Source organism: Erinaceus europaeus, chromosome 9, assembly GCF_950295315.1.
Source record: "Erinaceus europaeus chromosome 9, mEriEur2.1, whole genome shotgun sequence".
Taxonomy (NCBI): domain Eukaryota; kingdom Metazoa; phylum Chordata; class Mammalia; order Eulipotyphla; family Erinaceidae; genus Erinaceus; species Erinaceus europaeus.
The window spans coordinates 76,237,442-76,249,555 of record NC_080170.1 but is presented as its reverse complement, the minus strand read 5'-3'; the positions used below and the strand labels follow the sequence as shown (position 1 = coordinate 76,249,555).

The 12,114-nt window shown below is 45.9% G+C and overlaps 1 protein-coding gene across 1 annotated transcript in view; it reads left to right on the top strand.

The window, feature by feature from the left end:
• UCK2 (uridine-cytidine kinase 2) overlaps window positions 1-3,592 on the top strand; it is a 48,386-nt gene extending 44,794 nt beyond the window's left edge. Inside the window, exon 7 of the mRNA XM_007538887.3 lies at window positions 575-3,592. Within this exon, the coding sequence (XP_007538949.1) occupies window positions 575-714 (140 nt within the window). The 3' untranslated portion in view covers window positions 715-3,592. The remainder of the gene's footprint in view (window positions 1-574) is intronic.
• The last annotated feature ends 8,522 nt before the right edge of the window (window positions 3,593-12,114 follow it).

Sequence of the window (12,114 nt, the reverse complement as noted above, 5' to 3'; positions counted from 1 at the left end):
AACCTGGGGCCTCTAGCCTGTAAGTAGTGTTCTACCATTATGCCATCTCTAGCCCTGTGATTTATTTCTAATGCTAAAGGTAGCGGTCCCTTCTCATGTTATCTCTGGAGGATAGTTTTTTTTCTTTCTTTTTTTAATAGAGGCAGAGAGTGTGAAAGACACCACACCACCTAAGCTTCCTCCAGTGCTGTGGGGGTTGGGATTAAACCTGGGTTGCACATGTGACAAAGCAGCACTATCAAAGTGAGCTACTTTTCCATCCATAGGAGAGAGAGATCCATTTGTGGGATCCCTCTGCTGTGGTATGAGTGGTAGGTCCTCAGTAGAGGGGCCCCACAGCCAGGTGATGGGTCAGAATGACAGTAGGTGATTGCTCTGACCAGGGACATTCTGATCACCCGAAAACAGTCCAGTTGAGGCTCTCTGCATAGTACTCAGTACATGTTCTCTCTGCTTGGTGGGCGGGCGGGTCACCCCAGCTCCCTATACTCCCCCTGACTTGGCCTATTCCCTGGACACAGACCTGTATGTGCCCCACACCTCAAGCACCTGACACTACCCTCTCTGTCCACAGTGGCCATCAACCTCATTGTGCAGCACATCCAGGACTTCCTGAATGGGGGGCTCTCCAAGCGGCATACCAACGGCTATCTCAATGGCTATACCCCTTCCCGCAAGCGGCAGTCATCTGAGTCTAGCAGTCGGCCCCATTGACCCAGCCTGCAACACCTCCTCTGCTGGGAGCCGCTGCCCCTTGTACATATGCTTCACAGCCTCGCTGTATTTAAGAGAACACCGTGGAAATGAAATGCCTTTGGATTCCATTCCTTTCCTTTCCTTTCCTTTCCTTTCCTTTTCTTTTCTTTTCTTTTCTTTTCTTTTCTTTTCTTTTCTTTTCTTTTCTTTTCTTTTCTTTCTTCCTCCCTCCCTCCTTCCCTTCCTTTCTTCCTTTCTTTCTTTCTTTCTTTTTCTTTTTTTCTTTTTTGGACTGGGGACAGCAGCAGGAGACAGAATGTGACTCTTGAATTGAAATCACAAACTGTGCCAACTACAACTGGTGATGCCTAATCAATGACAAATGCGCCGTGTAACCCATTATAAATACATATGTAGAGAGCAGAGGATCTATTTTTGTGCCGATGTACAAATGCTGTATAGCTGTTTGCCGTAAGTATTTTGCCGGGGCTGGTGGCGGGGTGGGACAGAGAGATGGTAAGGAGGGCCTGGGCTGAATGATGGGGGACCTGGAGCCAGAGGGTTAGAAAGGGCTATGAATGTGGTGTTGCTGGCAGGCCTCAGAACCCAGTGGCAGTGGAGTGTGAAGCCTCTGGGAATCCTTCTGTTATGTGCCACTTGTAACTAGAGATGAACCACATGCCCAAGACAGCTTCTTTTTTTCTCCTTTTTTTCCTTTGAGTTGAAATAAGGCCTCAGCTCCAAAATCCAACTCAGGGAAGAGGCCCCGTGTGCAGAAGAACCTGGTGTGGTCCCTTTCTTCACACTATCTTTGCTCTGCCACACCCACTTCTATCTTCCCAGAAGTCAGTGATGCCTCCTTCCCTGCTGGGGATTAGAGTGTGAGACTCCTTTCTGCAAGAACAAGGAAGGAGGCTGGGACCTCCGCTGCCTTTGCCGTCATATCCCCTCCACTTGGTTCAGACACCCCTGCTCAGATTCCTAGGACTTATCCTTGATCATGGCAAACACGGGGCATTGCAGTGACCACCTGCATCCCTCACAGGGGGCTTTGGGGAGCAAGCAAGGACCCCACCAATGCTCCCTGAGGATTTGGTGGCTGCAGGGCACCTTATTGAGACAGGAAAAGGATAAGCACCTGGAATTCCTACTTTGAGGAGGCTTCCTGTGGGGAGTGGGACTGGACTATGGGTTCCTACTTTCCCAGTGGTATTTGCTTTTAGTGGGGAAAGAGCTTGGCTTTGACTTTAATGGGGGCCATCATGTCATCTTGTCTGTGTGTGGGGGGTGGGGTGGGTGAGGTGGGATGGGGAGGTTCTTCTGTTGGAAGCTTCACCCCAGCTCTTTCGCTAGCAACTGATTTCCCTACTGTCTCTCTCCTCCCCCAACTCAGTGCTATCCTAGTAGGTCCCTCCTTCTGGACTCCACCCATCAATCTCTACTACTGTTTCCCTTGCAGGGCTTCCTGTCCCCTAGTTTGTGATGGGAGGTGGGCTACAAAGGGGCCTCCCCAAACCTCCCCTGTTCAGAAGGTGCAGATTCATGGGGCAGTGACTTCCAGGGGGATCAAGGTTAGTCCCCTCTCCCATCTTGACCTGGAGAGGAGGTGGCCTGGCCCCGGTCCTGAGGACCCCTGGACATGTGGCCTGAGGGGGCTTATCTGCTCAGGGGGCCCCCAGATTCTACCTGGGGGACCTGTGGGTAGACTTACACTTACTTGAAGCTCTAGGTGCCAAACCACTTAGTGCCTTGGCCTTCTCTGTCCCACTGCCCCAGTAGAGGGGGCTACTCCCTCCTGCCCTTAGCTTAACTAAGACCTCACCTTGTCCCCTGCAGTGTTGGAGCCAAGACCCCAGAGTCGCTGGGTGTTCTGCCTTAGCTTGGAAGCAGTGGCAGGGCTGGGGCATCTTCTTGGAGGAGCCCCACCACCATGCTGGCTCGGGAGGTAGAGGCTAGGCACTGGGCATTGGCCGCTGGCCCCTATTTCTTTGACATGCTGTCAAAAGGAATGCCAGACACCATTTAGCCAGCTGAGAGTGTGAACCGTAGCTTCCTCAATGGCTCTGATCCCCTTGCAGGGGAACTTGGGGAACAGAACCATTGGGTCAGGAATGTTGTTGTGTAACATCCAGGCAGTACTGTCAGGAAGTGGGGCAATAAGAGTCATATGTGCCTGGGGTTCATGCCTCCCTCCTCCCAGGTGTGTCACCCATGGATGACATGCAAAAAGCAAGTGCTGAGCCCTGGTCTGGGGATATAGGACCTCTTGTGTCCCCAAGTAGCCATGGCTAAGGTGCCTGGACTTGGCTGGACACCTGTGATCCTGTTTGTGGCTACTCTGGTCCCACATAATGCTGGTTCCACTTCCCATGCTGTGCACACTGGGGTTGTTGCCAGTGTGCCTGAGGTTTGCACCTCCTGGGAAGTGGCAGCACAGTGCACCCCTCCCTCGCCCCCAACTGCACCCTCCCAATTCACTCCTGTAGCACAGTTTCCTGCATTCTACAACCATGACCCCATGTTTCCCTCTGCCCTCAGAACTCTGCCACACACTGGGCAGATGGAGGGGGGTGCAGGGCCATTCTTTTAGGGGGGATAACTTTAGCTTCTCCTAAGACGGAATAGAGTTAGGGTGTAAGATCAAATCATTATACCACCAAGTTGGGAAGTTGCTCTCTGTCCCTGGGGTTCCCCAGATTCTTGGTTGGCTGATGGACTTCTGGAGTGGCTAGCCTTGTTATGGAGGGTTGGGGGTGGGGATAGGGTCACTAAACAAGACATGGGTGTTTTTTGTGTCCCTGCTTCTCTTAACCTCCCTCCTTGCACCCACCTCAACTGTACTGTGAGCCCACATGCTTTGTACTTGGCTGTAAATAAAGATTGAATGGAAAGAAAAGCTGTTCCTGTCTTTGTGGTTGTGGGTAGTGGCCTAGGTGGGGTGTGGGGTTGGTCACCTTTGTTGGTCACCTGAAGCCACCTAGTTGGTGTATCACCTCCCCACCTGCAGACCTGCCCCTTCATTGTACACACCAACATAGCCTTCTCCATGAAGCAAACTTTTACTAATACATATATATATATATATATATATATATATATATATATATATATATATATATATGTATGTATTGCACCTGAGTGATTCTGCTGCTACTGGTAGACTTGCTTTTAGTTCTTGTCTTGGGGGGTGGGGGGTGAGGGAGAGAGGGGAAGAAATGCCATTGGACTGAAGATTCAGTGCCATGAGGGCTGGGATTAAACCTGGATTCATACATAGCAAAACAGCTCACACACACAGGTGAGGATGGAGGGTTTGAATCTGGATCCTCATGTATGTGCACTCTGCACTGACCACCCCCACTTGCATGTATACATATTTCCACACGTGTGTGCATATAGGTAAATATGTATGGCAACAGGATAACCCACCTTTCATCTTCAATGTGCTGATCAATGGGTGGCCACCAGGGGGTGGGGTTGAAGTGCCTCCTGTCACTTCATGAATCCTTTGGTTTTGGGCCTCCATTGTCTGTTCCTGCAGAGGTCTGAGCTAAGCCTCCTTGGCTCCTGTGGGCAGGAGCCCTCTTTATAAATTATTTTTTATTTTTCGTTATCTTTGATAAGATAGAGATAGCCAGAAATCAAGAGGAAGGAGGTGGGGGGAATAGGGAAAGCTACAGAGAGACACCTGGAGCCCTGCTTCACTACTCATGAAGCTTTCCCACCTGTAGCTGGGGACCAGGGGCTTGAAACTGGGTCCTTGTAGACTATATTGTAACTTAACCAGGTGCACCACTGCCTGGCTTCTCCCCCCCCCACCCCCCACACACACACACATCGGAACTGAGGACCCAGGGACCCTTGGTGCATCCTGTGACCAGCGGCACATGGAGAAGCAGGGAGGGAGCTGAGGCTTCTGGCTGCAAGACTGGAGCACCTGCTAGCCCTAAGAGCCAGGTTCTCCTCTAGTCACATCTGCTTGTTGCCACAAGCTCCCCACCTGTGGTCCTAGATGCCAGGTTTTCATGTAGAGGTTCTCAGGGACCTCTGTATTGCTCAGGCCCTACTCCAGCTTCTCCCACTCATGGCCTAAGAAAGACTTGCAAAACAATTATGCTGTCTCCCCAGCCCTCTTTAATTCTCTGCCCCTCTCTTCTCTATCTAAAAAATAAAACAAGGACCTGGAGCTTTGTATGTAGAAAATTTTTGACACCTTTGTAACATGTATAATTTGACTTCAACAACTGATTTACTCAGATAGAAGATTATTTCCATTTTATGTTATTTCATCAGTTTTAGGATATTTTTTCTACGTGATGGGTTTCAACCTTTGCTGTATGTTGTATGTTTCATATTGGTTTGGTCTCCTTCCCCCCATCTCTGGGAGAAATTGGTTTGGCCCTTGCTAGTTTTGCGCCTCTTTTTCTCCCCGCCCCCGATGCTATGTAGTGCCAGAGTTCTTGGCGCGCTGCGTGAGGGGATGCAGGACAGATCTGTGTGGTGATTAGTTTAAGGGTCTCTCTCTGCCGCCAGAGCAGAAAGACAGGAGAGCACATGTTTGCCCGCTCGTGAATAAAGCCTCTCTGCCCAGCCGTGTGTCTCTGGTCATCTCTGTCTACTGCCGCGAAGCTAGCCGGGCCTGCTGGAGGCCCCGAACTTTAACGACAGCTGTATAGTTTATAATTTAAGATTTTCACGAAATTCTGTATGCATGTTGCTAATGTCTAAGGACTTTGACTACTACAATAGCTTTCTTTATTAAGGGTATTGATGATTTACAGTAGATACAGTTTATATAAATTTCTCAGTTTTCTGCAAAACACTCTCACCCCTAGCCTCGGTCATCATCATGCATCAGGAACTGGAAACCCCTAACCCCCAGAGTCCTTTACTTTGGTGCAATACAGTAAACTCAGTCCAAGTTCTGATTTGTGTTTCCCTTTTATGTCCTTATTTCTCAACTTCTATGAGTGATAGCATCTCATATGGTGGGTGGGTGATTTTTTAAAAAAACTTAAGGGGCGCCGGGCAGCAGTGCAGCAGGTTAAGCACACATGATGTGAAACGCAAGGACCAGCATTAGGATCCCGGTTCAAGTCCCCGACTTCCCACCTGCAGGGGGGTTTGTTTCACAGGTGGTGAAGCAAGTCTTCAGGTATCTTTCTTTCTCTTCCCTTCTCTGTCTTCCTGTCCTCTCTCCATTTCTGTGTGTCCTATCCAACAACAGTAACAATACTACTAACAACAATAATAACAGCAACAATGGGCAACAAAAGGGGAAAAAATAGCCTCCAGGAGCAGTGGATTTGTGGTGCAGGGGCACCGAGCCCCAGTGATAACCCTGGAGGCAAACAAAACAAAAAACTTACGGAAAAGTATTTTGTGTTTTAATTTACTTATTTGGCTAAACCTTTGGAGATGGATTATAAGTGTACGCAAGTTTGATTAAGGCTGTCTGAATATTTGGAGCATACCAAATTCTATTTGATTAAGAGAAAGTTTTAGAGTATAAATCTGTAAAAGTCATCATTATGCTACATGTTGACATCCTTAAATTCTGTGTTTAAACAAAACTGCATGATTAATGTGATATCGTTGAAAATTTCTGGGAAAATGCATGAATGATCAGTGTGTCCCAATTTGTTTAAACTTTCCTTTCCAAAGCCTAATAGTATCACTTCCAGAAGAGGGCACCAGTTTATATGGATTAAATAGGATGCTCAATTTTCTTTTTTTTTTTTTTTCTTCCTCCAGGGTTATTGCTGGGCTCGGTGCCTGCACCATGAATCCACCGCTCCTGGAGGCCATTTTTTCCCCCTTTTGTTGCCCTTGTTGTTGTAGCCTCGTTGTGGTTATTATTATTGCCAATGTTGATGTTCGTTGTTGGATAGGACAGAGAGAAATGGAGAGAGAAGGGGAAGACAGAGGGGGAGAGAAAGACACCTGCAGACCTGCTTCACTGCCTGTGAAGCGACTCCCCTGCAGGTGGGGAGCCAGGGGCTCGAACCGGGATCCTTACACCGGTCCTTGCGCTTTGCGCCACATGCGCTAAACCCCCTGGATGCTCAATTTTCAAATAACAGGTTTTAGTTGCAGTTTGTATTTTTGTAGTTGAGACAAATATTTCATCATAGTTTTTCTAGTAAGCCTGGGACCATTACCCCTCACAATTGTTATTGCTCACAATAATATGTTCACACCCTTAGATGAGTATGTGTCACTAACCTCATCTATCACCAAACTTCACTGGTCTCACACCAACTGGAACCCTTCATTTCCCCCTATTCTCACATCCCTCACAGACTGCTGGAGTTCTGACAGTTACTATTTTCCCCCAGATCTGCATCTGTCTGGTCTTTTGTATGGTCTGATATTATTTCAGTTGTATGTCTCAATTTCCACATTTAGTGTGGTTTCTTTTGTTGTGTCAGCAGGTGGTACTGAGGATTTGGTGTTGGATTTTCCTGGTGGGGGAAGGAAGACTCTGTCATGTGTCACTGGGCAAGTTTAGCATCTGTAATGTCAAGATAGGGCCTCCTTGCTATATTTCTAGACTTTGGTGGGGGGCGGCTAAGGGGGAGTGGGTAAAACCATGGGATAATTGCTTTCTCCTGAGTGTTCCAAGAATAAGCAGGATTTATTTCCCTGGCTGGGTGCCAGGGTCTGAGTAACCTGTTCAGGTTTAGTTTTGGGTCAGATTTTTCCCTTAAATCCTGCTGTTCCTTGGGGGCAATTAAATATCTGATGTCCCTGAGTTTAGAAATAAGCAGTATCAGTAATGCAGAATTTTTCAATAGACTTCAAGGGGAAGAATTGTTTCCCCCTTTATCTACACCACTCCCTTTAGTATTCCCCCTAAAATATAGAGAAAGATGGGTGCTTCCCACAGTGGAGGGGCCACCTTACATAGCATGATTAATAAATAGAAAGTTATGGTACCCGCCTAAATACAATGGGCCTTTTAATCTAACACCTGCCACTATGCTTCCTCTAGGTCATGTAGTGAGCATACAAGAAAGATGGGTTCCAGTTAGACAGCTAAACATTATGGAGAGGCTGGCCAGGTCAGTACTACCTTGGTTTCTTCTCAATAAGGAACAAAACAAAACTTGATCAAACAATGGAATAGATTTTATGAAAGATGGGGCTGTTCAATTTGTTTAAGGCCCCTAGAAACATAACAAGCTTGAACTTTCTATGAACCATGGCTTCTGATGCATAGGGCCAAGAGGATGGCATAAACATACATAATACGTAGAATATTAATCAATAGGATATCTACCTATTACACAGGTATAGGAATAACAAAAGACATGGAGTCAGGCAGTAGTGCATTGGGTTAAGCGTGTGAAGTGCAAACACCGGCGTAAGAATCTGGTTCGAGCTCCCGGCTCCCCACCTGCAGGGGCATCACTTCACAGGTGGTGAAGCAGGTCTGCAGGTGTCTGTCTTTCTCTCCCCCTCTCTGTCTTCCCCTCCTCTCTCCATTTCTCTCTGTCCTATCTAACAACAATGACATTAATAACTACAACAAGCAACAAGAGCAACAAAAGGGAAAATGAATAAAATAAAAAAAATATTAAAAAAGAAGACATAGAAACTTAATGTGATCTCTAGGGAGAAAAGTGCCCCTGGAATGCGAACGTTCCACAAAGCAGGAGATGTTCCCTACGTGTGCTGTTCTTACTTGATTATTTTTGTTTTAATAGTCAAAGCCTTGGTGGTTTATGTATTAGTGACCAAAGCCTTGGTGATTTTTGTTTTAATAATATATACCTTGGTGATTTTTGTATAATGATCTAAGCCTTATGTAACTATAAAATTCTGTCAGAGCATGCAGAGGTGCTTCTCTCCTGCTTTTGAAGCAGTTGATGTGTCTCTCATCTCATTCTCGCTGACGCCCCTCATCTTTCAGGATACCTGCTGTGGCTGGCCCCCGGCATTCTTCTAACATGTGCTTTGCTTTTTAAGTAACAAAATGGTGCCAGCTCTCACTAAGACTGGCTACTTAAGTCCTGAGAATCTCTTACTCACTCCTTTTCCACCCATTAACCATGCATGCCTGCACCCACTTGTGGCAAAGTGAGTTACTTAAGAAGTTATAGTTGTAAATTAGTATATTTTCAGGTGATTTTTTTTCCCCCCACAGTTTTTGTTGCTTTAATTTATGGATCCCAAGAGCAATGTACTGTAGTGTAAATCCCTTGCCATGCTGGGATTTGTTTTTCTAGGTGGCAGTGGGAACCTGATCCAACCACAGAAATTTAATCTTCAGATTTTTCTCTTAAATATTAGTGAATCATTGTGAGCAAGTCAGTGACTAGACCCATTTTCCTAACACTGGCAATGTGATCTGATGTGTAACTCCCCAAATGGCTGGCACTAGCTTACCCTAAGTACAGCTTCTTAAGGCCCAAGAATCTCTCCATCACCCCCCCCCCTTTTTTTTTTTTTGGTCCACTGGCCACACATCTGCATTTACCTATGGCTTAGCATGTTTCTGAAAAAATCCTAGCTGTATCTTGTTGAGTGTTTTTCATTGCTTTATTTAGTTGATCAGGGGAGCAGTACACACACCTACGGCCACACCTTCATGTTTTAGCTCTTGAGATTCACTAATCAGGTGTGTGTAGGTACTAGAGTAAGGTGCAAACAGATTGGGTACATTGTGAGTCATCAAGGCACAAATGAAAACCTTTAACATTCCAGGCCCAGTCCTAGCCACCTAATTGCAAATGAATGAGAGAGACAGTCTGCTTAGTGACATTCTACAAAACGAAAGATTCAACTTGATTGGTTACACTTTTAGTCACCTAGGTTTGTTGGAATGTGGGCACAGTGGACTTGCCTGTCTGTCCACCATGGAATTGAGGAACTTTTCATTTTACAGGTGCACCACAACTTGTCCCCCTGGACCAAAATTCTTTCTTTTTCTTTCTTTCTTTTTTTTTTTTTCCCTCCAGGGTTATTATTGCTGGGACTCGGTGCGGTGCCTGCAGTACGAATCCACTGCTCCTAGAAGCTATTTTTTTTCCCTTTTGTTGCCCTTGTTTATAGTTGTTGTTGTTATTGCTGTCATTGTTGTCAGATAGGACAGAAAGAAATCAAGACAGGAAGGGGAAAAAGAAAGTGGGAGAGAAAGATACCTGCTTCACCGCCTGTGAAGCGACTCCCCTCTGCAGGTGGGGACCTGGGGACTTGAACAGGGATTCTTATGCTGAGCCTTGAGCTTTGCGCCATGTGTGCTTAACCTGCTGTGCCACCACCCAGCCCCAACCAAAATTGTTTATGAGGTGCAGAAGATGGAAGGTCTAGCTTCTGTAATTGCTTCTCCACTGTGTGTGTTGGCAGGTCCACCCATACTCCCAGATGGTTTCTCTTTCCCTAGTGGAGCGGGGCTGTGGAGAGGTGTGGTTCTGGACACATTGATGAGGTTAATGCCTGGAGAGGTTGGTATGGTGTCATCTGCAGCTTGGTGGCTGAAAAACTAAGGTATAAAGGTATAAAGCAAATTGTTCAATAAACAGGAACCCAAATGTAGGAATAGGGCAAGTGAAACTAGGGGGTCTTCATGTGGGGAAAAAACTAGGAAGTCTACTTTAGGAGTGTTCCATTTGGCCCATGACTTTAGTAATTTTTGCCTGAGCCTGATAGTTAATATGCAGATGGACTAGAAGTATTGTTTGGAAAGATCGTGTCAGAATTGACAATAGGCCTAGAAAGCTGGATTAGGGCAGAGAGTAGCCTCCAAATATAAGGAAAGTATATAAATATCATTAACTATAAACTCCATGAATCTGACCTAGAGCCCATATATATTCATATTTAGCATAGGAGCCTGTGTAACCTTTAAGTCCCTGCCAGTCCATAGGAGCATTCTAGGCTGCACACATTTCAGAGTAAATTTTAATTATGTGTGCTTTACTACAGCAGATCCAAGGACTGTAAAGTGGGGAGATAGGAATGGGCTGAAACCGGAAGTGGGGACCCAGTGTTCTATTGTGGAGGAAGACGACGAGTTGGTGTAGGTGTGGTAAGCTGACACCTGTCACAAGAAATGTGAAACTTCACACCTTTGACAACAACAATATGTAAATCAACATTTCCCAAATAAATTGGCTTTTACTCATGGAAGGAAAAACACTGGGGTGGGGGTGGCAAGTGGATGCAGTTGCTGTTGGGGACCTGGTTCCAAGGTGTCCTACAAATGAAAAGACTAACTCTGAAACTTATTGACAAGTGTTAGGGTGGTCTGGAGTGGACAGACCAGTATATTTCTCAAGTGTAACCTTGAAAAGGCTTCTTTCATGATATTAACAAAATTATGCATCACATCAGACCATCGAACAAGGAACATCAAAAGCATTTCTGTAATATTACACAAATTGCAATAGTTAATACTAGACCACCTCTGGCTATGCATTAGGTACACATGACTATATCATGCTACCATGCTTTCTTTTTTTTTTCCCCCCTCCAGGGTTATTGCTGCACCATGAATCCACTGCTCCTGGAGACCATTTTTTCCCCTTTTGTGCCCTTGTTGTTTTATCATTGTTGTGGTTATTATTACTATTGTTGTTGCTGCTGTCGTTGGATAGGACAGAGAGAAATCGAGAGAGGAGGGGGGACAGAGAGTAATCGAGAGAGGAGGGGAGACAGAGAGGGGGAGAGAAAGACACCTGCAGACCTGCTTCACTGTCTGTGAAGTGACTCCCCTGCAGGTGAGGAGCCGGGGGTTCAAACTGGGATCCTTAGCCAGTCCTTGCGCTTCACTTAACCCACTGCACTACTGCTTGACTCCTGCTATCATGCTTTCTATAGTTAGTGAGAGGCAGTAGTATGGCCACAGTATGCAGCTTTAGGCCTTTTTGCCTTGGGCAGGGGCTGTTGACTCAGCTGCTTGTGTCATTCACTAGATGCCCTTCAGAGAACAGAAACTATAGCTAGAGGGGAAGATGAATGATTACAGGTGGCCAGACATTCCTTAAAGTTCTGGATTAATAGCCATTGGTGTGGGAGAGATGATCCAATGAAGAACCAGAATGCTATCCTTGGTATTCTTTCTTTCTTTCTTTCTTTCTTTCTTTCTTTCTTTCTTTCTTTCTTTCTTGCTTTCTTGCTTTCTTGCTTTCTTGCTTTCTTGCTTTCTTGCTTTCTTGCTTTCTCGCTTTCTCGCTTTCTCGCTTTCGCTCTTTCTTTCTTTCTCTCTTTCTCTCTTTCTTTCTTTCTTTCTTTCTTTCTCTCTCGCTTTCTGTCTTTATTACCAGAGCACTGCTCATTTCTGGCTTATAGTGGTGTGGGGGATTGAACCTGGGACTTGAGAGCCTTAGGCATGAAAGTCTCTTTGCATAATCATTATGCTATACCCCCACCCTCTTTTTTTTAAATTATTTATTCCTTTTTGTTGCCCTTGTT